Source organism: Trachurus japonicus, chromosome 9 (genome assembly GCF_045865225.1).
Source record: "Trachurus japonicus isolate A0001 chromosome 9, Traja_1.0".
Classification (NCBI taxonomy): domain Eukaryota; kingdom Metazoa; phylum Chordata; class Actinopteri; order Carangiformes; family Carangidae; genus Trachurus; species Trachurus japonicus.
This window is the reverse complement of record NC_140915.1, coordinates 33,480,555-33,506,941: the sequence shown is the minus strand read 5'-3', so window position 1 is coordinate 33,506,941 and position 26,387 is coordinate 33,480,555. Positions and strand designations below refer to the sequence as shown.

Here is a 26,387-nt window from a genome sequence, read left to right as displayed (position 1 = left end):
GCAAACAGAGAGTTCAATCACTGTTAGATGTTTCAGCATCATAGAACCAGAATTTCACGAGATGCAATGATGATAACGTTTTAAATAGTTGTCATTTCATCTCCCTGACCTGGTACGAGAAGGCTGGTAGTGATGTGGAAGTCCAAAGTGAGAGTAAACATGTTGTAGACGCTGTTCATCCCAGAGACCTTGAGCAGCTGGAGCAGAGGGCCCTCGCGCTCCTCCTGGCCCTCGTAAATAATGCTGTGATTACAGCGTAGGATCATGGGGTTTCCTCCTCTCTGGTGAGTCTGCGATGACCACGAGTACAGCTGCCCCTGGCCCGTCTGCAAGTATGACTCATCAAACTCCTGTGGGACACAAATCAAATCAAGTTAGAGAAATTGAGGAGTTAAAGTGCCAATGAGCTCTGTAGTGAGATATGTTTTAGGTCTTAAACGGTGTAATAAGAGCAATGTACAAACCTGTAGGCTCAGATGAGATGATGATAATGAGGGGGGAACAAATCCATTAATTACAATGTCAATGAGTAAAACTCCCTCAGAATCTAGACCCCTGGCCACGTGGGTCAAACGAAGGATCTCCCCTGTTTGGAGAGATTAAAAAAACAGACATCACTCATTCAAGTAATATTGTGCAGGTCAGTGTAAGTCAGTGGTGCCATCTGCTGGTAGTTTAGAAAACTACAAGCAGTAGAAAACTCACCAGTCTCAAACTCCAACTGAGACTCCTGTCTGAACTGGCCCTGAGTGAAGGAGAAGCCGTTTCTGGCCTCTGCGTTCTGCAGCACAGTGGTCCAGTAGATGGGAGCAAACACAGACACCAGCACCCGCAGCAGGGGACCTGAAGTACAATAGCACTGTTACAGCACTGGAGCTATACATCACAGTCTAAACAACATTTGGATCTTCAATATAAACTGCAACTACTTTTGTAAAATCCAGTACCTAATATGTAAAAACAAATAACTTTTACCAAATATGAAGTAAAGAGGCAAATAAGACATGAAGAGTTTGTTAAGAGACCGCTCTCTGACTGCAACTGTACAATGAAGGATTTTTAATGTGGGATTACTGACCCACACTAGGAGGGATGTTGTCCAGGCGTGCCTGCAGAGTGCTGCTCCCATCGTCCTCATTGTCTGTGATGTTGGCCTCCAGGTAGGACACTCCAAACTCCCTCTCGTTCACCATACCGATCAAGCTGCCTCTGGTCTTTCGGGGAGTCTCTCCTTTCATCAACAAACACACCAAGCAGAAAAGTAGTGAGTTTACCTGATCTGTAGTCCTTTGTCCTTCTTCAATTGAAGATTCTAAATGATACATGTATTAAAATCACATCTCGGTAATAGATACTTTAGTAATAACCTAGCTTGCACAAAGTTCTTTTCAAGTGTGTATACTATACTGTATGTTACGCAACATAATATTCTCCTCATATATAGACATACAGTGTGATAATGCATAAGCACTGATCTAGACTTGGGTAAAGACTATAGACTGCAGCAGCAATGGCAATAATACTATATGTATAGCATAGGAAATCAAAGTAGCATTTCATGTAACAAAAAATGATTCCACACCTGGGCAGAGACCAACATGACATTTCCTAGAGTCAATACTGGGTCCGCTGCATGATCTGCCGCCATTGGCTGGTTCTGGGTTGTCGCACAGTCTGATTCGTTCTTGGAAGCCTTGTCCACAGGTGATGCTACACGGACCCCACTCCTGCCAGTTAGAGTAGCCTCCATTGACTGTGTAAGAGGGAGGATGAGCAGACAGGAGAGTCAGACTCTGTGAAACCTACTGACATGTGTGTGTAGTGTACTTTCCTAATTCATGCACATGTTCATATGTTTGCAATCATGAGCCCAGAACTCACTCTGAACCTTGAGAGTAATGGTCCGCTCAGCTGTTCCAGCTTCACTCTCAGCCACACACTGATACTCTCCTTCATCTGCAGCCTGTAGATCAGTCAGGTAAAGGAGAATTTGGTTTAATCTGCACTCTGAGGAACACTTACCTCTGATAGAGGCACAAAGCTTCAGGATAAAACTCCCTTAGATCAACTTTAGTCTTATGGTAAAAGAAAGATGACATTATAGCAAAAAAATCAGACATTTTCTACTGGGCAGTTGAGACTTGATTTCTGTGTGTTATAATAGATATTATTGGACTGGGGAGAGGAAATTTCACATTAGAGTGCTCTGTGGGAAGGACAGTCATCTGTCTGTGAGAAAGTCTCAGCTGCAGGCTGTGCAATTACAGCAGCAGTTAGAGACCTAACAAGGTTATAGGCAAAGGAAAGAGGGGCTGAGTCTGGGAACATCAGGCTTTCTGTTCATCTCCTCCCCCTGTTGCTAATGCTGTTAGCCTCTGTGACTGAACTGAATCTGATTTAGGTGGAAGCAGGACGCTGCAGGACAGTCACACACTGTTCCTTGGCCCAAGGGGACTGCAGATGAAGCTAGGATACGCTGACTACTGCTCGATTGTTCTCCAAGACATGAAACATTTATTGACGGAAGCAGCGTGCAAAGCAGGGGGGGTTAATTATTCATATCTGAGTGACTTGGTTTAACAAAACTTGTCTAAAAAGGTCTGCTGTTATATATAAAAAGTAAAGTTTGTATTTACAGTGATGCTGTAAATGACCAAGGATCCGTTGTGCAGTGCTTGCATTCGGAGGGAGCGGTGCAAGGGTTTTCCATCCCGGAGCCAGCGGAGGACGGGGCTGGGGTCTCCTTTGACTGGACAGTCCAGGACAGCCGAGCCACCTTGGATAACGGTCTGAGACATGTGGGCTTCACCCTTCAACACCGGAGGCTCTGCAGACACAGGACGAAGTTTATAGTATGACATTTAATAAGCTGATATTATCTTATGGAGTAATCCTTGAAACAACGCTCACCTCTGATGCGGACAAATGAGAGAGCTCGGATGGAGCCCACACTGTTCTCTGCTATGCACACGTACGTCCCAGCATCACTCACAGTCACATTCTCAATGATGATGGAGCTCCGGCCGGCCTCGTCCACTGTGGCACCTGGAACGGTTTCAATCAGTAGAGTCAGATGGGTCTGGGCTTTGCTCAGCTGATGTTGACATTTGAAATACTACAGTTCCACCCCTTAGTGCTGAATTAGATTGAGTGTCAAAAAACCAAGCGGAGTGAATATAAGGCTACATTCACACTGCAGGTCTTAATGCACAATTCCGATTTATTGCTCAAATCCGATTTTTTGTTTGGCTGTTCACATTACGTCTTTTAAAGGGATAGTTCACCCAAAATCACCCAAAAAGCCCCAAAATGCGAAATTGTCCCGACAAAAATTAAATAAGTCTATATCTCAAGCTTGTTTTGTAGCGGAAGCTCCTCTTCCCAGTTCGTCAAATTTGGACGAACCGGGAAGAGGAACTTAAAGAAGTTTCCGCTACAAAACAAGCTTGAAATATAGACTTATTTAAAGCAGATATCATCGGCACGGCCGTTTCGGCTAATGCTGTGTTCAAGGCAGGCTTTTGAAACCGTAAGTTACAGCTTCAAGTCACAACTACGACTTGGTAGCGTTCCAGGTAACCCGTAGCTCGTGTTTTTACCGTCCTGTTGTCTGTGAAAGTTCCCTATAACGGCCACTCGTAACTTCCGACCCGTGAACTCGTACCAGATCGAACTGGTATGACTTCACAGGAAGGAAAAACACAAAGTACGAGTTTCCTTGAACGCACCATGAGTTAGCAGCCCCCGCCCTTGTCAGGCATCAATTGGTCCTCGTGCTACGTCACCACATTCACGCGCATCCCTTGGCTGCACACACAGCCCTTCATGCCGTTCTCTCCCCTCATTGGATAACACTTGTATCCCACAAGGAAAATTTTCTCCTCGGGTTACAGCAGAGCAGAGTGACGGAGAGACTCGTGTTTAGGCTGAAATACTTCATGTAAGTGATTGCTGACGGAAAATAGGACTATTTAGGACTTATATTTACAAAAACATTCCACTGATATCTGCTTTAATTTTTTTCGGGACAATTTCGCATTTCGGGGTTTCAATACAAGACGGACATTACATACGAGCAGCATGGAGGCATTTGGATGTTTTTTGTTATGAAGACAGTTGGTATCCATTTGCAACTGTTATATGGACATGCACTGCTACGCCGAGACCCCCTGTAACTCAGAGAAGCCACGGAGGACTCTGAAACTTCTTCTGAAATTTCAATTTTGGGTGAACTATCCCTTTATGTGGGGCCTGTCTACTGATTGCTGTGCGCGCCACAACGGTGTTTACGGAAGCGAACATGGCAACAACAGTTCAGTATTGTAGGACTTTATGGCTTAATGCGGATTTGAACCCTGGTCTCCTGCTTGCTAGAGTAGCGTCTCTCCCCACTACGCTATCAACCTTGATCTGATCTCCATGTTTTGATTCTGTTCCTGGCTCCCGCCTGTGGCACACTTTTTTCAACTTTATTTGTCGTTCATTTAAAAAACAGTGCAGCGCGGGTCAGAATGACGTCACAGTCGCATTAAATGCGACCTAGCTGTTCAGATTGCGGTCGCATTCAAAAAAATCAATTCAATGCAACCTGTGCTGTTCACACTGTCAAAAGCAAATCAGATATGGGTCACATGAGCGAAAAAATCGGTTCAGTGTGAACGTAGCCTTAAAGGGTTTGGATGTATATCGCAAAAGAAGTAGTGCAGACAGTTTTGTGTAGCATCTGACTGAAACACAGTTAAACATTACCCGAGAAGGGACTGTTGTTGACAGTCCAGGAGATGACTGGAGCAGGTGTTCCCTGGGCGTGGCAGGACAAGGCCAGACTCTGTCCTTTGTTCAGAGTCACGTCACCCGGCAGCTCCTTGAATGCAGGCCTCATGTTGATGGACAGGCGGATGTCTCGTCTCTCAGAGCCTGCTACGTTGGTGGCCACACATGTGAACACGCCAGCATCCCCCGGCTATGTGGAGAAACGAGTCAATACGGGATCTCATCTTAGACTTGGACAGAGTTGTAGTTTGTAATGCGGTGAAGGAGATAAATCGTACCTCAGCTCGCTCAATTATCAGCTCTCCTGATCGCAGCACAGTGAATTTTCCAGGATGGCTGGCCACGGCGGCACCGTCCTTCTCCCACGAGATTCTGGGTTCCGGTGAGCCCTGAGCAGCACATGGCAGCAGCGCCTGGAAGCCCTGAATCACTGAGAGCTCTGTCTGCGCAGGAGGAATCTTGGGTGGGACTGAAATACAATAACATTGTTAGTTTATGAACAAAACTTTTAAACATGGTAAAGTCCAAATAATCATAAAGTCTTCTTTCACCTTGAATGACCAGTCTCATGTCCTGGCTGGCTCTGCCGGCGAGGTTTTTGGCAGTACATGTGTAGATGCCTGCGTCACTGCGCTGGGTGGAAGTAACTGCCAGAGTTCCATTGGCAAAGGTGCGTATGTGAGCGCTGTCCACCACAGGCCTCCTGTCCTTGTGCCAGGTAACTTCAGGTTGAGGCTGCCCATCAGCTACACACTCCAGACTGACTGAGTGGCCCAGCACTGCAAAGTACTCCACACGAGGCACGCTCAGCACCGGTGGAACTGGAGAAACATGGGGTGAGTCATGGTTAAAGGTACATTGTGTAGGAATTACTCCCATCTAGCGTTGCGGTTGTATATCACAAGCAACTCTATCGTATTTTTCATGCTGCATTCACGTGAAATTGGGCAGACGGCAGACAAGTGGTCCGTCAGCACAAGGCAAAACAATACACGTGACAATATGTTGTCATGGCGATGTCGTATTGTTTACCTGACCCACGTTTTACCAGCTTTCTCTGGACTTCTGTGACTAAAATGACATTTGGTTAGTTAGCGACGGCCGTCTGCCCGACTGCAGGTGAATGCAGCATCAGTGTAACGCTCCATTCCTCTTCACTGCGTTACCACGGTGACTTTTCACAGACGCCACCTCCACCTGAGCCGACAGCTCCGGTGTCTCCGCTGAGTTTCCGTGGTTTCCTACCGTCACGCTGCCACTGAACGTAAAAACATGGAGACACCACATGGCAGCCAGCACCGAGCTTACCCGCTCCATGTACATATGAATGATATGAACGGCTAATTCAGAGCTGAAAGGAACACTTCAGTTTGTTGATGGGGGGGATTACTGATTAATGAAAAACAGACTTTTGAACCAAATAATGTGACTGTGAGAAAGAAACATGGAGAAACCATCACTTTACCTAGAAGGACTAGTTTGGTCCTGCCCACAGCTACACCGGCGTCATTCTTTGCCAGGCACTGGTAGCTCCCCGCATCACCCAGCGTGACACGAGAGAACTTCAGGGCTCCGTTTGACAGCACAGCCAGTCTGTGACCTGAGGTTAGATAGAAAATAACAGTCACCTGTGCAGGACAGACTAGATTTACAGTGTGTTCAAAACCCTGCTAACATGTCACATATTGCTACCTGCTGCAATGGGAACTCCCTCTCGTTGCCAGGTGATGGATGGTCTTGGGAGGCCTTGAACCTCACAGGGTAAAACGGTCCCATGATGCAACACCACCTGTACTTCCTCTGCCATTGGCCTGATCTCAGGAGGCTCTAAGCACATAGAAGAACAGATACATCGTCAAATGGGATTTAGTCCAGTAATTTTAAGCCAAAATGGGGGTCAACCTTGAACAAATTGCAACAGAAGCAAACTCAACTGATTTTGTATCCTCAACATGTCCTGAGTGAGGGAAAAAAGCCCCGAAGAATCCCATTAGGGGAAAGTTTAAAAAAAGACCAAAATATACCGCATTCATATGCCTATTAATTATTCTTCTCACGTGACTAGGGTAACATTTTTAACCTTTAGATATCACCATGAAAATTACCCAGTTGATTACTTACATTAAGACAAACAAAAAATGTATTACAAGTTTTTTTTTTAAATTGTTTGTTAACATGAGAAAATTTGCATAAATTCCACCGTTTTGACAGCATGGGTATATATAAAGTTGCTGTGGTGGTACAACCATGAATATTGGGATGAGTTGACTCCATCGGCCACTCAACAAGAAACCACTTGAAATTTCAAGATGGCTGCAATTTTTCAAGCGAAGGAATTATCTTCTGATGGTTGTTTTGATCCAACAGTTGTTTAAAAAATATATATTCTTGGCAATTTCACCTTAAATGATAGATAGAGAGATATTTGTGAAAGGGGGATGGAGAGATGGAAGGACTTGCAGCAAAGGACGTGGACTGGATTCGAACCCATTGCTGCAGGAAGCACTCGTTTTACATGGTAGCCTAAGTGCCCTTGCTCATTAAGCTACAGTGTGCCTAACTGTAATATGTCAACAAGATGGAACAAGACATGTTCACCTGCTATACTCAATGTTTACATCTGGTGTTGTATGTATGCAAATTATCCATACATAATTAGATTATGCACTGTTTGCTCATGTTGACAAAGAATTTCAAAAAACTTGCAATACATTTTTTGTTTGTCTTAATGTAAGTAATCAACTTGGTAATTTTCATGGAGATATCTAAAGGTTCAAAATTTTACCCTAGTCATGTGAGAAAAATAATTAATAGGCGTATGAATGGGCTATATTTTGGTCTTTTTCGAAACTTTCCCCTAATGGGATTCTTCACTCAGGACATGTTGAGGATACAAAATCAGTTGAGTTTGCGTCTGTTGCAATTTGTTCAACCTTTTTCATAAAATGAAAAAATTCTTATGTTTTTATCATAAGCATTCCAACTCAACACAAAGTGGCCTGCAGCCTGAGAGAGCCAACCTTGCACTGTGAGAGAGATGTGTTTGTGAGCCACTCCAGCCGGGTTGCGGGCTGAGCATGTGTATCTGCCGGCGTGACTCGGCACAGCAGCAGTGATCTCCAACACTCCTGCGAGGGAAACAATCAGAGATTAATAATTAAATGTCACATTTGAGGAGACAAAATGGTGCGATCCATGCTGAGTGGCCTTATTGTTTTGTCGCGAATACAATGACTGCATTTTGTCTTTACCAGTGGGAAGGACACGATAACTTCCTCCTCTGACACCCAGCTTGGCACCACCCTTCGTCCATGTGATGATGGGCTGAGGACGTCCTTGTACGTGACAAGGCAACACCACAGGAGACATCTTCACAGCTGTAACTGTTGTGACATCGTCTTCAATCGACGGTGGGACTAAAAGAGAAAATACAAAACGTGTCAATTAGGGATGTCACGATTACAATGTTTTCACAATTAATCACGATGGTAACGCCACAACTAATTAATCGTAAAGATTCCTAAATACCATCACTTTCCAGAAAAGATTTTATTGAGACCATATCGGCAGATGAGCACCAAAGCAAAGGTAAATGCATAGTAACTAGGTTAAATTACATAAATGTGAATTTACCTGATGTAACGCTGAATTTGATTCGTCATAAAAAAAACAAAAAACTATTAAAATAAGCTCAAACACTTGGTATAGATGACAGTTAATGACTTGAATATTTCAAACATTTCCCCTGGGGGATTAATAACTGGTCCTATATTAATAGATATTAAATATTTTGTGTGTATAATTATATATTTTGACAAGATTTGATTTTACACATTCATAGTGTTGTGAAATTAATTAATGCATAATAATTGTGATAATCGAAATACCATGATTATTTCTCTGACAATAATCGTACTAAGAAAATCTTAGTATGATTGTGACATCCCTAGTGTCAATCCATTCATCTGAAATGCCTCTCTACTGTACAATTTGCTTATTGATAAAAACTCACTATAATATCAATACCTTGTACCATGACCTCAATGACCCTGCGCTCCTCTCCTACATCATTAACGGCAGTGCACTCAAAGTAACCTTCATCCTCACTGGATGGTGACAGAAGAACCAGAGACCCTGAGGCTAGTGTCCTGTACAGAGAAAACAACAGTGCATCAGTTTTCACATTACTATGTGAGTTGTAATCATACATGTATTCACACAGAGTGCAGTCATTAGTCTGTACCTGTATGCTCCAGGCAGCTGACTGATGTCAAGTGGAGTGCCATTCCTCTTCCAGGACACTTTGGGTGGGGGTATACCTGAACTCTCACAGCTCAGCACAGCTCTAATCCCCGTGGTCACTGTCACATTGAATGAACCTGGACTGATTGAAGGACCCACTGACAAGAGACAGGACAGTTTAGGTCAATGGTTGTGTGGTCTCTGCCTGTTGAATACTGTAAAATTACACTGACATCAAATAACTTCTGGATTTTCCTATTCTACATTATTTACCAAACACCCGCAGATCCATTCCCCGGTGATCTGAGCCGGCCTGGTTGGACACGGTGCAGTAGTATCGACCAGCATCACTCAGCTGAACCCCATGTACATGCAGGGAGCCCTCTGATAAAGTGTATCTGAAACAAAGAGGTAATTAAAAGATTAATTAGTGGATAGAAACACCAAAGTGCACAGCCGTGACTGTTTGAAGTCTAGAAGTACAGATGTCAGGTCGCCCTTGTTGTTATCTGACGACGTACTTATTGTTGTCCTGAGACACAGGGAAGCCGTCTTTTCTCCACGTGACCGTAGGTGAAGAGTCGCCTTCAACTTCACAAGGTAAAACTGCCTCCTGACCCACGTGAGCGGTCACCACTGAACTGCTCTCCTTTATCACCGGGGGCACTGGAGGGTAAAAAGTGACATGTCCAATTATATAGTCCGACCGATAATATCGGCCGATATTATCTTATCTGTCCATATCGTTATCGGTTTTTCTGCTGATTTTTTTTCTGATAATGAAAACCCGATAATGTAATGCCTGGATTTCATGGTGAATTAAAGGGACAACGAGGAGTTTCTCCAGCAGCAGAACGAAAAATTCTGCGACAATAAAAAAGTCTCATGTTAATGTGGATGAATCTACATTACCCACACTTGTTAATGGGCCCATTTTCGATATCGTTTTGTCTCTATCGTTATTTTGTTATTATTAGTGGTGGCAGAATCGCCGTTTATGGTCGGAACTACGACAGTATCTGATCGTCTTCGAACCTCTGACTTTAATTCTTGATGAATGAAAACATGAGTCTGTCTTGCGCCGGTCAAAGAATTTTACGGTGCACGCGGAGGCTCATAAATGTAGTGTGAAAACACTTTGCTTTTCCAAAACTCCTCGTTGTCCCTTTAAGTAGCGGTGGACTGTCGCTACTTAACTATTGCCGTCACTGATTCAGACGCACAATAATAGTCCACGTGTTCTTACTACAGTTGTTCTGTTGTAAACAAACACACATGGCGATGGTGCTGCAACCAAGCAACACAGCTGTTTGATTGGCTGTTCGCCTGTCACTCGTAGCATCCAGTGATAAGATAGGCTGTTTCAATGAGCCAGACAGAGAGAGAGAGCACACGTGTCTGTTCACGCATCACTCCCAGATTTCCTCATAATCTGCTCCGATCGTCGCCATCGCGCACGTTGTAGCAATGCAGCACCCCCATTCAAGTCAATCAGCGTGCGCCGTGGTACAACGCACGTGTGCAGTGGCTGATGGTTTGGTCCGTCAGTCAGAGTGCTTTGTGTCTTTTCACGGATAAAAATCACAAAGTGCTTCACAATAAAATAAAATACAACAGTAAAAACATAAAAATGTAATGAATAAAACAATTTAACGCATTAACTAAAAGCCTGCTTAAATAAATTAAATTGAATTGAATTGAAAACTTTATTGAACAACATTAGACAAGTGTTCAAAAGGATTAAAACACAAAAAAGCCCAAAGGCTTATTTCCACTGTGGTCCTATTTGATGGTAGACAACATGGATTCAAAAACAAGGAGGACAACACACAACACATGGACTAAAAACATAGGAGAAAGACACTAGGGCACATAGACTACAACATTGAAGAAAAAGAACAAGACGAAATAGATAAGACAAGGGAATTAGGTCCCAAACAAGAACAACAAAACATTTGACAGACATACAAACAAACAATACAATAATCTAGTGCTTCACTGCTCTTTTGATTTAATTTATCGATTGGCTAACCATTTTTTTATTGAGGACTTCAAAAGAAAGTAGGAGGAGGTAACAGTTTTAAGGTTTAAAGGAAGGCCATCCCACAAGACAGCTGCTGAGTAAAGAAAAGAAAACGTTCCCATACAGCTCTTAAATCGGCAGAGCCTGTAGTCAGTGGAGCGCCCCCTGGTGGAATAATTGTGTGTGTCACTGACTTTGGAGAAGTAGTTTACTAAATACTTTGGTGCCAGGTCGTTTTTTATTTTATAAACTAAACACAGCTTAAGTTGAGAAACTCTCTCCTCCACTCTGAGCCACCTGAGGCTGGAGAAGTGGTCAGAGTGGAGGTGTGTTCTGGGATGAAGTTTATGTACTACTAATCAATTTGTTTTGACATGTCTGTAGCTTTACTTTGAGGCCTTTAGAGGTGCCAGTGTACCAAGATGTACAGGCATAGCCAAAGTAGCATTGTACAAGGGCATCAGCTAAGGTTTTTAGGGTGTAGCTATCCAATAGGCTAGAAATTCTTGCCAGGAACTTAGTCCTTTGGCTCACCTTTGTAATGACTCTTCGAATTCTTGTGACTTTCTTAGTTTGTAGCTGGACCCAAAAAGAATTGATTCTGTTTTGCCAAGATGAAGAGACAGCTTATTATCTACCAGCCATTCACTGAGTTTGGAAAGTTCTATACTAAGCAGCCTTTCCACCTCTAATTTCTCTTTATGAGAGACTAGTATGGCCGAATCATCAGCAAATACATACAGATGGCAATCTATGGCTGACGGCATGTCATTCACATATAGTAAAAAGAATAACGGACCTAAAATACTCCCCTGGGGAACTCCACATGTTAATCTAAGAGGTGAGGACAAGGTCCCTTCCACATCCACCACCTGTTCTCTACCTACCAAATATGACCTCACCCACTGGAGAGATGAATCAGAAAATAAAAGTGTTTGTGTCTGTGTGTCTGTATAAACAATGTTAATTTGTGGAATGCATCCAGTGGGGTATCACAATAGATGTAGTCATACAGTAATGTGTTAATTCCTGACAGGAGGTATGTTGTTAATTAGTTTTTTGGGGGAAAAAGCCTGCATATCGGAATCGGTTATTATCGGAATCGGAAATTCTACTTGTGGACAAAATCGGCTATCAGATATCGGCAAATTTACAATATGGGACATCCCTAGTACTATGTAGGTTTGACTTGAATTTGTGAAATGATTTTAAAGTGACAGGTAGACTTACAGAGAATCTCCACTGTGAAGAAGAGACTGTTACTCCCAGCCATGTTGGTGACCACACAGCTGTACTGGCCGCTGTCCTCGGGCCTGACTTCCTGTATCTCCAGGTACTGACCCCCCGCCAGCCGCTGGATACGACCACTAGGCTGATAGCACAAGAGGACGGCAGGAAAAGAGGTGAAGTGTGTGAGTCAGGAGAGATGGCTTCTAGGTCAGTTTGTCATCTGTTGTGTTTTGTTTTCCTGACTCTGTACCTGCAGTTTGGCCTCATCCTTGTACCACTCTATATTGGGAGGGGGGTCACTGTCAGCCAGACACTCCAAGGTCAGATGTCCATTAACTGGCACTGTCAATGTCCTCACGTCACCTGAGCCGAGCAGGGTCGGGGGGACTGAAACATAACCACTTGTTATGAAGAGGGGAACCGGGAGGTGAATTACAAAAAGTTTCCAGCAGTAACATGCACAAACAATTATAGCTGACTTTAAACAAAGAGCAGAGGTATGTGAAACAGATAAACTGCAGAAATCATGTTTGCCATAAAACAGCATATGCTCAGTGTCTGGACTCCCACACAGACAATGCACACAATTTAAATGCTGCATAAAAACCAGAGCGGGTCTGTTTTTACTTTAGTGCAAACACAGACTTTATGTATAGTAAAAATATCCCAAGCCCCAGGTGCAGGTAGAGGAGGCGGATAAGGGAGAACAGCTTCTGTCACCTTGGACTCGGACCCAGTGGTTTTTTCCATCTTCTCCAGCTGGGCTGCTGGCCAAGCAGGTGTACAGACCCGCATCCTCGACCTTTGAGGAGACAACATTAATCAGTCTAAGTGTTACCGTGCTGCCTGGACTGACGCCATTCGAACTTCAGTCCTCCATCTGTTTGAATGCCAATGCTTTTTTGCATTTTCAGATATTGTCAGTTTGCAATTTACCTGAACTTTGCTAATCCTGACGAAGTGTCCGTCCTCTTGAACTATGTCGGTGCCTTCTAATGGGCGACCGTCTTTGAGCCAGCTGAGGGTGGGAGGTGGGACACCCACAGCAGCACACTCCAGCTGCAGCGCGCTGTCCACCGCTATCGTCAGCTCCTCCGGAGAGCTGGAGCTGGATATCTTTGGGGGCTCTGGATTAGAAAGTAGGAAGTTTCAGATCAGCTGCACAAGGGAGTTGTCACTGTGGCTAAAGAATTGTGAAACACATTAAATCCAGAATTTAAATCCACCGTTTAAACAGAGGAAGTTATGGGATTACCGAGCACGGTGAGGTTGAAGCTCTTGGTGCTGCTTCCAGCCTGGTTGCTGGCCACACAGCTGTACAGGCCCGCGTCTGTAGGAGCCACGTCAGGCAGCTGCAGCCGCGTCTCCTGTCCGTCCAGCAGCAGGTTGCGGTGAAGGGACAGCGGCTGACCGTCCTTCAGCCATGTCAGCGTGGGAGGGGGCACGCCACGCGCCTCGCAGGTTAATGTCACCAAAGATCCCTGGACCACTGTAACTGGCTCCACTGGTTCAACATGATCCACACCAGGGGGCACTGGAGATAAACACACAAAAACCCTTCAACTTGTGCAAAACCGAGCTGCACGTCTGCTCTTAGGTTGCCCAGAACCAATGTCAAAGGTATGCACACCAAGCTCCAGTGGCTGACTGTGAACAATAGGCTGTACTACAATCTTCTTTCTTTTTTCCACAAAGTTTTTACTTCAAATAAGCCCATATGTTTTTTTTCTAGAATCCGTCATATTCAAGATGTTCATAACCATCACACAAGACAGGTTGCAAAAAGCTTATTTGTTGTACCTTTTGTGAAATCACGCTCAATGCAAAAAACTTATACTCTTATTCTTACTCTTATATAGAGCCATATCTTGTTGGAACAAGCTACCTGATAATGCTAGAAACATAGATTTGGTTACTGTTTTTAAAAAATATATCTTAAAAGACAATGCCTTGACAGGCAGACAGCATTGATTATATAACATATGCTTGATTTCTGGTCTGTCTAGGGTTATTTTAAAGTTTATGTCTTGTCATAACTGATTTTGTCATTGTTAATATTGTTTTTGTTGTTGTTGGTATGTTACTGTGTTATTGATTTGGTATTGTTTTGTTTGAATTGTTACTATTATATTATTATTATCATTATTATTATTAATTAATATATTGTACTATGCAGCTTTTCATATTATTTGGAAGTTTAGTTTCATTTCATGTGTGTTTGATTATTTTATGTGGCTTTTAATGGAGCCCAGGAAGAGTAGCTGTTACCAGGAGTAGCAGATAATCTTAATGAAATCAAAAATCAAAACCATGAGATCTGAGATGTCACACACAGTATGAGATCCAAGGTAAATCAGTAGGTAGTGTGTTTTGACTGTACCTTGGACCTGGACATCATAGCTGAGCTCAGCAAGACCAGCGCGACTGCGTGCCACACATGTGTAAACTCCAGAGTCCGACAGCTGCACCGGAGAAATCCTTTTTTATGAAGAAAGAGAAGGATTAATGTTGAATTACCTGTTAACACGTGATCTCACAAAATAAGGACATTTATATTCAGCTTTCTCTCTCCACTGCAAACTCAAAATCTTTCCAAGAATATCTGTCTTATTTTTTGTCAAAATGTCTAATTTCTAGTCAAAACTAAACTCTTTTCACTTAAAGTAACTTTAAGATGATATCTGCTTTAAGTAACTAAAAATGAACGTGCTTTTAGATCATTTTCACTTGTTTCAAACTAATTTTCACTTGAAATAAGTAGAATAATCTGCCAGTGAAAGCAAGATTTTTGTGCTTGTAATAAGAAAGAAAAACTTGCTCCACTATCAGGTTTTTCTACTTATTTCAAGTGAAAATCTGTTTGAAAGAAGTAAAAAGTGGCTAAAAACAAGTTACTTTGTATGTGCTGAGTCTTATTTGAAGTATAATGAGATTTGTTTTGACTAGAAATTACATTTTGACTAGAAATAAGACAAATATTCTTGGTAAGATATTTGGGTTTTTGCAGTGTCTACACTTACCTCAGCACAGAGTCAGCAGAGAGGAGGCGAGCACGAGGAGAGAGGAGCAGGGGACGTCCGTCCTTCAGCCAGCTGATCTGAGGTGGAGGGTTTCCTGCTGCGTGACACTCCAGAGTCACAGCGCTGTCCTGAGTCACCTGCACCTCCTGAGGGACACTGGTCTCACCAGAGATGGACGGCGGCACTGTGACAGGTCAAATTGGATTATTGCAAATCTCTCAAAAAGCTCATACCCTTCACTAACACACCTGCCACAGTTCAATGATCCAACTGACCGAGTACAAAGAGGGTGTAGAATTTGCTCTCCTGTCCCGCTGGGCTGACGGCCAAACAAGTGTATGTCCCAGAATCCTCAGGACTCAGCCTCAGTAATGTGAGCGTGCTGCCATCAGGGGTCACACTGCCAGGTCACAAAGACAGTTCATGTTTTCACATTAACACCACTGTATTACAATTTTTCCATCCTTTCTGTCTCAACCAGCATCAATTATTTGTCTTCTCAGAATTACTTTCCCATCATTGCTATCATCGCCATCCCACGATTTTCTCACACACACACACACACATACACACACACACACACAGAGAGACATTTGTTTTCTCTGGCTGATGTGGTTGTGATGACGATATGAGCTGCGGAACAGCTGTAAAACAGCTGCTCTTGCTGTTCCCAAAGATGAAATTAGGCCAGGGACTATAAACGACTCCATTTGTCTGTCCACACATCCACATGTCATGCACATAATCATTCATGATGATGATTAATATCATTATTTTTATTATTTCCTGAACCTTTGGCGAAGGGTATTGATGGATTCTTGTACTGATTAGAACACTACACACACTAGAATACAACAGCTTTGAATGAGCAAATGCACTGCAGAAAAATTGTTATTACAAATTTTTCTTCACATTAATTGTGGGTGCATGTAAATGTCTGGCAGTGACTATGAATGACTTACGCGATGTGACGGGTGTCTGATCCCTCTAAAGTCACTCCATCCTTCAGCCAGCTGAGGTGGGGTGTTGGGTTTCCAGTTGCTCGGCACTCAAGGGTCAGTTCCTCTCCCATGGGAGCGCTCACATCAGAAGGATGGTCAGAGTCCAGGATGGTTGGTGAAACTGAGTACAACAAGGATTACGTAATGCCAGTTTAGTGAGATGTAAGATTTTCAAGGATGAATTTATTTCATTTTGCTGAAATTGCAAACTCTTTTACCCTGCACTGTGAGGGAGTAGTCTTTCTGTGTTCGGCCCTCACTGTTCTTGGCAACACAGGTGTAAGTCCCAGCATGAGACAGAGTGAGGGGCCCCAGCTCCAGTCGGTTCCCGCGAATGGACCACTGCCACTGCAGACTGCTCTCTGCACAGCAAACACATTCACATGTACACCAGCTGTCGCTCACGGTGAGTCCATACCATCACAGTGACCACTATATTTGCCCCTCCTCTTACCAATGGGGCTTCCATCTTTGAGCCAGGTGATGCTTGGGACGGGGACTCCTGTGGCCTCACACAGCAGACTCACACGGGAGCCCATGGTGTGGTTCAGGGACTCCCAGGGAGGCCCAGCAAGGTCAGGCGGAACTGTGGAAATATATTTGTGGAATAAAGACCACTCACTTCTTTTGGATGTTAAAGGGACAACGAAGAGTTTCTCTAGCGGCAGAACGAAAAATTCTGCGACAATAAAAAAGTCTCATATTAATGTGGATGAATCTACGCTATCCACACTTGTTAATGGGCCCATTTTCGATAAATATATCGTTTTGTCTCTATTGTTATTTTGTTATTATTATTAGTGGCGGAAATGCTGGGCGAGCCGACCAGCGTTTTTTTTACTTTCGGTTTCGTGGCGAGTCATGAGAATAACGCCGCCGAATCGCCGTTTATGGTCAGAACTACGACGGTATGTGATCGTCTTTGAACCTCTGACTTTAATTCTTGATGAATGAAAATATGAGTCTGTCTTGCGCCGGTCAAAGAATTTCACGGTACGCGCGGAGGCTCATAAATGTAGTGTGAAAACGCTTCGCTTTTCCAAAACTCCTCGTTGTCCCTTTAATTTGAGAATTGAGCAGAGGTATGCTCACCATGAACCGTCAGTCTGAACGTCCTGTCCACCTGTCCAGCCACATTAGACACTTTGCAAGTGTAGGTGCCACCATCTGCCATCTAGAAACCAAAGAAGGTCATTGTAAAGAGGGAGGCTTTGCTTATGAGCGCAGGCAAAGAAAGGACACAGCTTCCGTCGACTGTGCTCACTGGTGCATGTGTTCTAATTCTCGTTAATTAACTTCCTAGTCTTTGTATTTTCTGGAGGGAATGTGTGAAAGTTAGTCCTTGTGTGTGTGTGTGTGTGTGTGTGTGTGTGTGTGTGTGTGTGTGTGTGTGAGAGAGAGTTTACAAATTAGGAATTGCTTGAGATCCTAAAGTCTCATCCTATCTGTGCAAAGCATTAGGGGACCCCAACATCACCACAACAGCTGTTGTCACAAAACTGGTTCAGGCTTGGGGCTATGACTCCTTCGTGTTTTCTACACATAACATGACTACAGGCATTTTATTCCTTTTTATGCCAAAAAGAAGCGAGGAGGGAATATGTTTGCGGCTCTCTTACTTTAGTTCAGTATACTCATTTCTTTCACTTTTTACCATTGAAAAGATTGTTGTATCATTTTCAGGCTTGTGCACAGAAATGACTCCGGTAACAAGTGAAATATTTGTACTTGAACATGTTAGCGTGTAAAGACTGGAAATCAAATGTGACCTCTCTCAAGTTCTGCAGACATTTTCCTGACCTGAACTCCTATGATCTCCAGCTGCTGACGATCCATCTTCAGTCCATTCCCTGCAGCCAGCTGCAGCCCATTCTTGTACCATGTGACCTCGGGCTCGGGAACACCCCGGGCTTCACATCTCAGGGTGACCGAGGAGCCGACCTGAGGGGTGACTGAGTCCGACTCATCATCTAGACGGGGCTTCAGCTTGGGCGGGACTGTTGGTTTGTACACACACAGAGGACGTGATCTCTGAGGTTATTCAGATTATTGGCCTGATCTGCTCCTGAACTTACTTTGGTCACAGCTGGCTTGAGGTAAACACATCTTTTACCTAAACAATCTTGTGAGATTTGATCATCTGTATATGCATAAGTAAAGTGAATTATGGAGGATGTGTCACCACATGTTTGTTTACCATGAACACTGAGGAGAATCGTCTTCTGGTCCTGGCCTGCTGAGTTGGTGGCTGTGCAGACATACTGCCCTGCATCCTCCAGCCTTGCCCGGGACAACTGCAGCATCTGGCCACCTATGAAATGTATACAGTATGAAAAGAATTGTAATTGTCAGAATTAAGCCCTATTCGCACGGGATTAGTATTACCTGGGGACGTCTGGTGATTTGTAAATGACCCCCCACGACTGTGTTTCTTGCGGTGCATTCGCACAGGATAAGTGAAGTCTGTAATTTTACTCGAATTTACTGATATTAAGGCTCCGATATGACTTCAAAGCTGTGCACGTCGTAACATCCGCTGCCGTCACATCCATGTGCGAAGCAAATGTAAATAAAATGTCAAAGCAGCAACCTGACTTCACAACCATCTCATCCATTTCAATATCCCCCTAAATTTCACTAATTTTATGGATCTGAGCTGTTTATTCAAATGGGTCTCCAGCACCGATACGAGCCCGAGTTTGCACCTAAAAAGCCTTTGAAAATGCCGCTCATAATTTCCACTGCAGCCTCCATGTTTCAACCTGTACAGTATGGTTTCAACCGGGGAAGAACAAAAAACGCCCCTCGATTCGCACGGGACTAGTTTTACCACGGGACGTCGGTCTTTGGTGAAATATAGTAGGTCATTTGCGGGGGAATTTTTACTTTACAAATTACTGACATGGCGCATTCGCACGGGATTAAGATCGCAGACGTCCTCCGCAATTATTACAAATTACCTGAGGTCCCCAGGTAATACTAATCCCGTGCGAATAGGGTTTTAGATTACACAAAGGAAATGCTCCCTGAATAAGATATATTTGGGTTTTGCGTGTGGCAGAGAGCTGACCTGGCAGGATGCTGATGCCGGTGCCGAACAAGTGGACCTGGCCGTCTCTGGTCCAGGTGATGTCTGGAGGAGGGTACGCCTGGACGTCACACAGCAACGACACCATGTGGCCCTCGATCACGCTAACCTCCTCCTCCTTGCTGCCAATTATTCTAGGAGGCACTGAAAGAAAATACAACAGTTGTGTTGTTCAAAATGAGTCACATGATTGCATGAGTCTGCTCCGTGAAGGAACATCCAATTCTATGCGTAATAAAAGAACAAAAAGACATTTTGTATATTGCTACTTCTGATTACATGCAGAGTTAACTTTACAGTGTTTTTAGTTGTGAACTTTCCATACCTTGCACTGTGAGACTGAACAGTTTCTCTACTGTTCCAACCTTGTTCTCAGCCACACACAGATAGCCAGCCATGTCAGAAACCTGCACACTGAGGAGCTGAAAGATAGAAGTGTTATTCTTTCATATGACACAGAGTTTACACACAGGGATTTGTCTGTGAGCCAGTTAATGACTAACTTGGAGTTGAGTCCCATCCTCGGTGATGTGGTGCTGTGCGTCTGTGTGAACCGGCTGGCCGTCTTTGAGCCAGGAGATGACTGGAGCAGGGTGTCCGCTCACGTCACAGTGGAGGACCACAGTGCTGTTGACCACTGCTCCCATTTCCTCCATAAACTCCTCTGATGCTCCCATAATCACAGGAGGGACTGAGAAAGAAAACAGACTTCCTCAGAAACGATGTTCATTTCCACCTGTGTGCATTTTAATTACAAAGAAAATGGTCATGTTCCAGTTACCCAGGATCTCCAGTTCAAAGTGCATGTGGTCTTCTCCGGCCTCATTGACAGCCTGACATGTATACCTTCCAGCATCTTCTTTCTGTACTCTGGGGATCTGTAGCACCTGCCCACCTGAGAGGACAAAGCCAGATACAGAACAGCAGATTTACGTATGAATATGAAGCCTCTTTTGTGCATAACGGCGACACAGGTGAGTAGAGTTCCCCCTGACCTGGAAGTAGCACCACTCCATCTGCAGATGTGAGTTTTCTTCCATCTTTGTGCCAGCTGAGCTTTGGTGGGGGGATGGCATTACTCTCACAGGACAGACTGATTGGATGACCCAGGACCACCTCCCGCTTATCTACCATGTCCTCATTGTTACTGTCCCCCTCATGTCCCAGACCCCAGGCTGCTTCTCTGTTAGTCACCCTGTGGAAGATGGGAGGAACTGGAAAGACAATAATATGTCACTCTTACATTTTTAAATTGTAAAAAATACAGATCAACACCAGATTTCAAAGTAGCTTAAAGGTACATTGTGTGGGAATTCTTCCCATCTAGTGTTGCGGTTGTATATCGCAAGCAACTCAATCGTATTTTTCATGCTGCATTCACGTGAAATTGGGCAGACAGCAGACAGATGACAGCCGCTGCACGTAACGGCATAAACGAGCCTCTATGTAAACAAGTGGTCCGTCAGCACGAGGCAAAACAATACACGTGACAATATGTTGTCATGGCAATGTCGTATTGTTACGCGACCCATGTTTTACCGGCTTTCTCTGGACTTCTGTGACTAAAACGACATCTGGTTTGTTACCGACGGCCATCTGCCCGACTGCAGGTGAATGCAGCATCAGTGTAACGCTCCATTCCTCCTAACTGCGTTACCGCGGTGACTTTTCACAGACGCCACCTCGACCTGAGCCGACAGCTCCGGTGTCTCCGCTGAGTTTCCGTGGTTTCCTACCGTCACGCTGCCACTGAACGTAAAAACATGGCGACACCACATGGCAGCCAGCACCGAGCTTACCCGCTCCATGTAGATATGAATGATATGAACGGCTAATTCAGAGCTGAAAGGAAAACTTCAGTTTGTTGATGGGGGGGATTACTGATTTATGAAAAACATACTTTTGAACCAAATAATCGATTTTCGTGAATAGATAGCAGGAGAAGTTACACAATGTCCCTTTAAAATCCATATGTCTGCAGTGAGGAAAATCTCATGGAGATAAAAATACAGATTTTTATCAAACTCACCCTGAATGGTGACATGAAAGTCTCTCTTGTCCTCTCCTGCAGTGTTGGTGACTACGCAGGTGTACTGGCCCTCGTGGGACAGCATGGCATTTTCTATGTGAAGGAAGTAGCCGCTCTCTTGAATGCCAGCATGAGAGTTTCCACTCAGCAACTAAAGACAATGAAAACAATCAGTCGACACAATATTAGGTGACATATGGCCTGTAGCAAACTCTTGTTTCTTCAAGAGACATTAACATCCCCTGTCTTAGTTCAAACATCGGTGAAGATGTCAGTGATGGGGTTGACAGATTAGATAATCACCGCTACTGCGTCAACAAAACCTCTGGCAGGTGCTTCAGTGTTTGACTTCTAAAACACACGATTCCCAGCCTGTAGTGTGTTTTTAGAGAATTTAAACAATAAAATAATACCCCGAGGCTCATTTAGACAAAAATCTAATCTTACATGAATCCACCTCATCAGCATTTTCTACTGCTCATTATAGTAGGCCCTGCAGAAGATGCAGAAAAGGCACGCAGAGAAAAAAAAATGAAGGTGTCTGGGCTAATACTGGAGTTGAAGCAAAAACAAGAAATAGGACAGAACTGTTTTTACATTGTGATATTTAATCACCGGGTTCTTCTTCTGTAGCTCTGCTATAATTAAGAGGCTTACTCATCACACACAATCTGGAGAGTGGAGGTGGTTGGAGCAGAAGGATGTTCTGTTCAGATTGTTGTAATTTTTTCTAGTCGCCAGTAGAGGCCGATAGAGGGTAGCACTTGCTCCACTGAAGTAACCTTTGAAAGCACAAACAGACGGATGTAGTTTGACAGATGCAGAGCCTGTAAGGACGACACACCAACCTGTCCATCTTTGAACCATTTAACCTTGGGCTCAGGGAAACCTTTGGCCAGACAGGAGAGAGTTAAACTCCCATTGATCCGTACTTTCTCCCCCTGACCGCCAAACGTCAAAGATGTAGAGTCACCCTCTATCTGTGGTGGGACTGGTGAGAAGGGAAAAAGAATCTTCAACATTCTGTCTCAGCCGCTTAAAGTGATAGTTCACCCAAAATTGAAATTTCACTCATTATCTACTCACCCTCATGTGGACTAAGGGCTGGGAGAAGTTTCAGAGTCCTCCGTGGCTTCTCTGAGTTACAGGGGGTCTCGGCGTAGCAGTGCATGTCCATATAACGGTTGCAAATGGATACCAACTGTCTTCGTAACAAAAAGACACACTAAAAAACATCCAAATACCTCCATACTGCTCGTATGTAATGTCCCTCTTGTCTATATTTCAAGCTTGTTTTGTAGTGGAAGCTTCTCGAAGCTCCTCTTCCCGGTTCGTCAAATTTGGACAAACTGGGAAGAGGACAGACCCTGGTTCGTCCAAATTTGACGAACCGGGAAGAGAAGCTTCTGCTACAAACAAGCTTGAAATATAGACTTTTTTTTTTCGGGACAATTTCGCATTTCGGGACTTCAATACAAGACGGACATTACATACCAGCAGCATGGAGGTATTCGGATGTTTTTTGGTGTGTCTTTTTGTTACGAAGACAGTTGGTATCCATTTGCAACCGTTATATGGACATGCACTGCTACGCCAAGACCCCCTGTAACTCAGAGAAGCCACGGAGGACTCTGAAACTTCTCCCAGCCCTTAGTCCACATGAGAGTGAGTAGATAATGAGTGAAATTTCAATTTTGGGTGAACTATCCCTTTAAATTCATGAGTGGTGCAGATGTCTCTTACCCAGAACACTGAGAGAATAGTGTTTGGTGGCCGTGCCGGCTGGATTTGTGGCTCTGCATGTGTAGAGGCCGGTGCTGTCTCCCCGGGCCGAGCCCAGTCTTAGGGCCTGTCCGCCACGGGTGTAAGTCAGCTGGGAACTGGACACTATGGGCTGGTTGTCCTTTAGCCAGGTGATGCTGGGCGTGGGCGAACCCTCCACATCACAAGGAAGGACTGTGGGGAAACCCAGCACCACTGACACCTCGGAGGTCTCACTGGGGCCCTTGATGGTGGGGGGAGCTGGAGAGAAACACCAACAATACATTTATGTTCGACAGCCAGTGTGATTTTTACTGGCTCAAAGCACAGAATGAATAGATCCACAGAGAATTGACCCGTTTTGTGCAGGAAAAACCTCTAAAACAGAAGTGCACTGTTCAGTAGTTTGGGAAATTAGAGCACATGCTCTTAAGCGATACAGAAATCTCTACAGCCCTGCACAGGGGGAATTCAGTATGTGCTCTAAGCCAGCAGTGTGGTGTAAGTCACATTAACATGCTGTAAAGGCTGGGTGTTTACGTGACAGAAATATGCTCAGGCATTTCTTGGAAGAATATCGCTACCACAGCACTTTTGGAAAAGAAATCAACTCGGTACTCTGAGAACTCTGCATTTTCTTGTCTCTGTGTCTTTGATGTTGTATGTAGAGAGGAAATACAAGAGTGAATAAGCTGAATTCAGGTCAGAGTGGCTGAGAGTGTGTGGCACATGTGTCAGATAGAGTCAGGAGTAAAAAAGAGACCTTGAACTGTCAGTCTGAACTGGCGCATCTGAGTTCCTGCGTTGTTACTGGCCAGACACTGGTAAAGCCCCTGGTCCCTCAGTCGCACCGACTTCACCTTCAGCACCTGGCCGTCCTCCAGAAACTCTACATGGGGGTCTCCGTCACGGGACAGAACCCTGCGGAGAGGAAGGAATGGAAGGATCAAATCAATGCCATGGGTAGTGCATCCTGTGTGTGCTGCTGAATGCCACATCAATATAGTCTGCTGGAGCGATGCTTACTCTCCATCACGGCTCCATTCCACTCTGGGCGGAGGCTGTCCGCTCACTCTGCACTGAAACTCCACCTCCTGGCCCAGCACCACTGTTTGCTCCTGTAGCCGGGACGTTCCTGAAATCACTGGTGGAGCTGGGAAACACACCAGAAATAGTTTCCATTGAGAAATATCTGACTACTCAAAACGCTGAACGAGATCATGATTCATTCAGATTCAATGTCACTGTTGTGAGAAAAAAAAACATCTAGATCACAGAGAGATATTATTTAGGTTATTAATAATCACATTGACATTAATCTTATTAGACTATATAGAATAGATTGGGAGGTATAACAGCGATCAGGAAATGTACTTCATTGAGTTTAACTAAAGAATTTAAGTCCTCTGAAAGCTTTAGATGGAAGTTTCAGGATTATAAATCCAGCGATGACAAGAAAAATATCCTTTTTAATTCTCTACTTAAAGGTACAAAATGTAAGAATGTGGCCAAAAATGTTGCTGCAGTCAAATTCAAAACACAGCAGCGCGTTGTCCCCCCTCCCCTACCCACCAGACTCTAGGTTGCCAGACAGCGACGCGCTAACCTCCGCTCTGCTCACTCAGTCAGTCTCAAAGCAGAGTAAAAAGCTAAATATTCATCAACAACCTCACTGTTTTATTGCTCTCTTTTATTGACTCACAGTAACTACGAGCAGAGTTCACGTCACTCAGGTGATCTGCAAGTTATTGAGACGTCTTACCGCAGAATAAACGACGCGAGCCGCTCCGTTTCTCCTCCACTTTCTGACGTCGGATCATAAAACATGACGACCGGAGACAGGCGACCTGACCGGGCCGGACTCATGAACCGCTCCACACGTTCACAATCACTTCATTTACCATCGGCTCCATTTCGCCACATTTCCTCCCTCTTTTCTAACTTTCACTTTGTAATTCTTCCCTTTAGCTTTAGTGTTAGCAGCAGCTCAAACTAACTAGGCTATATGCTCACAACAGCAAGCTGTGTATTAACAGAGCTACAAGCCGCTTATTTCTACCATGTGATATCAAAGAAATATGACCATAATAACCGATAATAGAACACAATCTTTTTTTCTCGATCTCATTTTATCTCCCAGCCGTAGTTGCAGCTCAGTGGAAGCTAACTGGCAACCCGGAGTCTGAAATGCCACAGACGCTGTGACAGGGAGAAAGCGCTGGGTGGCGACACATGCCAACCATAGAAATTCAAAACATAAACATGATTTGCGGTCTGCAAAAAAAAATAAATAATGCGAATATCTTGGCTGTAGGATTGTTGTTGGTGAGTTCAGTATGTTATATGAATATGATTCCTGAGTCTCTGTGACATATTAGGACGATTTTACAGCCAGTTGCTTTAGATTTCTTACATATTGTACCTTTAATCTAGAAGGTATTACATCTGCCTTTTATTCCACTCTCTTCTTACTTCACTTAAATACCAGTTTGAAAGCTGCTTTCTTGAACTCACCTTGCACCACTATGTTATACTCTCTCCTGGCCTCTCCAGCTGAGTTTTGAGCTGTGCAGGCAAACTGTCCTGCATGGTCAGGCTGAACTCTGTAGATCCTGAGCAGCCGGTTCCCGTTCTGCAGGTACACCCCCGGACTGTTCACCTGGACACACACACAACTGTTCAGTGCATCCTCTGTGCCATATTGTAATTAATAGGATAGCCACTTGGTGGCATTGTACGCCTGGGGACAATATCAACAAGCCACACAGTGAAGGGACTAGAGGTGACAAACTCACAGGATGACCATCTTTAGTCCAGGTGATTGTCGGTGAGGGGATCCCAAAGGCGTCACAGCCCAGAGTGAGAGGCTGCTTCAAGGTGACAGTGAGGTTCAGTGGCTGGTTGTCATCTTGGATCTCTGGAGGAACTGAAGTACAGAAAGAAAGGGATGATTAGTGTTGCCGTTATGCACTATGCATTTTGTTAACGTAACGGAAAATAAAATTAAACTCTCACCATTAACTTTCAGCCTGGTCTTCCTCTCCACAGAGCCCGCCTCATTAGTTGCCATGCACTTGAAGTCGCCACTGTGGCTGGCAGACGCTGTGCTAATTACGAGAGCTCCATCCCTCGACACAGAAAACTCGGACTGCTCAGGGTGTATCTCCAGGCCGTTTTTGAACCAGCGTACCTTGGGGCGAGGTGAGCCTGCAGGTGCCGG

General features: G+C 44.3%; 1 protein-coding gene across 1 annotated transcript in view; it reads right to left on the bottom strand.

Annotated features, from left to right (window-relative positions):
- Positions 1-26,387, bottom strand: part of hmcn2 (hemicentin 2) — a 62,558-nt gene that overhangs the window by 5,644 nt on the left and 30,527 nt on the right. The window contains exons 26-71 of the mRNA XM_085787542.1: positions 26,183-26,374; positions 25,963-26,093; positions 25,682-25,826; positions 24,194-24,320; positions 23,931-24,088; positions 23,150-23,428; positions 22,255-22,397; positions 21,407-21,557; positions 20,373-20,591; positions 20,159-20,272; positions 19,881-20,068; positions 19,703-19,799; positions 19,360-19,521; positions 18,487-18,600; positions 18,090-18,286; positions 17,382-17,463; positions 16,744-16,875; positions 16,508-16,651; positions 16,251-16,410; positions 15,564-15,688; positions 15,289-15,472; positions 14,649-14,746; positions 13,524-13,802; positions 13,205-13,395; positions 12,989-13,070; positions 12,519-12,655; positions 12,269-12,410; positions 9,537-9,681; positions 9,289-9,413; positions 9,017-9,173; positions 8,800-8,921; positions 8,025-8,189; positions 7,794-7,901; positions 6,466-6,600; positions 6,239-6,373; positions 5,325-5,594; positions 5,052-5,242; positions 4,750-4,963; positions 2,911-3,045; positions 2,637-2,827; positions 1,882-1,963; positions 1,583-1,753; positions 1,079-1,231; positions 706-843; positions 465-586; positions 110-350 (exon numbers count right to left, since the gene is read on the bottom strand). Coding sequence (XP_085643668.1) covers positions 110-350; positions 465-586; positions 706-843; positions 1,079-1,231; positions 1,583-1,753; positions 1,882-1,963; positions 2,637-2,827; positions 2,911-3,045; positions 4,750-4,963; positions 5,052-5,242; positions 5,325-5,594; positions 6,239-6,373; positions 6,466-6,600; positions 7,794-7,901; positions 8,025-8,189; positions 8,800-8,921; positions 9,017-9,173; positions 9,289-9,413; positions 9,537-9,681; positions 12,269-12,410; positions 12,519-12,655; positions 12,989-13,070; positions 13,205-13,395; positions 13,524-13,802; positions 14,649-14,746; positions 15,289-15,472; positions 15,564-15,688; positions 16,251-16,410; positions 16,508-16,651; positions 16,744-16,875; positions 17,382-17,463; positions 18,090-18,286; positions 18,487-18,600; positions 19,360-19,521; positions 19,703-19,799; positions 19,881-20,068; positions 20,159-20,272; positions 20,373-20,591; positions 21,407-21,557; positions 22,255-22,397; positions 23,150-23,428; positions 23,931-24,088; positions 24,194-24,320; positions 25,682-25,826; positions 25,963-26,093; positions 26,183-26,374 — 7,173 coding nt within the window. The remainder of the gene's footprint in view (positions 1-109; positions 351-464; positions 587-705; positions 844-1,078; positions 1,232-1,582; positions 1,754-1,881; positions 1,964-2,636; positions 2,828-2,910; positions 3,046-4,749; positions 4,964-5,051; positions 5,243-5,324; positions 5,595-6,238; positions 6,374-6,465; positions 6,601-7,793; positions 7,902-8,024; positions 8,190-8,799; positions 8,922-9,016; positions 9,174-9,288; positions 9,414-9,536; positions 9,682-12,268; positions 12,411-12,518; positions 12,656-12,988; positions 13,071-13,204; positions 13,396-13,523; positions 13,803-14,648; positions 14,747-15,288; positions 15,473-15,563; positions 15,689-16,250; positions 16,411-16,507; positions 16,652-16,743; positions 16,876-17,381; positions 17,464-18,089; positions 18,287-18,486; positions 18,601-19,359; positions 19,522-19,702; positions 19,800-19,880; positions 20,069-20,158; positions 20,273-20,372; positions 20,592-21,406; positions 21,558-22,254; positions 22,398-23,149; positions 23,429-23,930; positions 24,089-24,193; positions 24,321-25,681; positions 25,827-25,962; positions 26,094-26,182; positions 26,375-26,387) is intronic.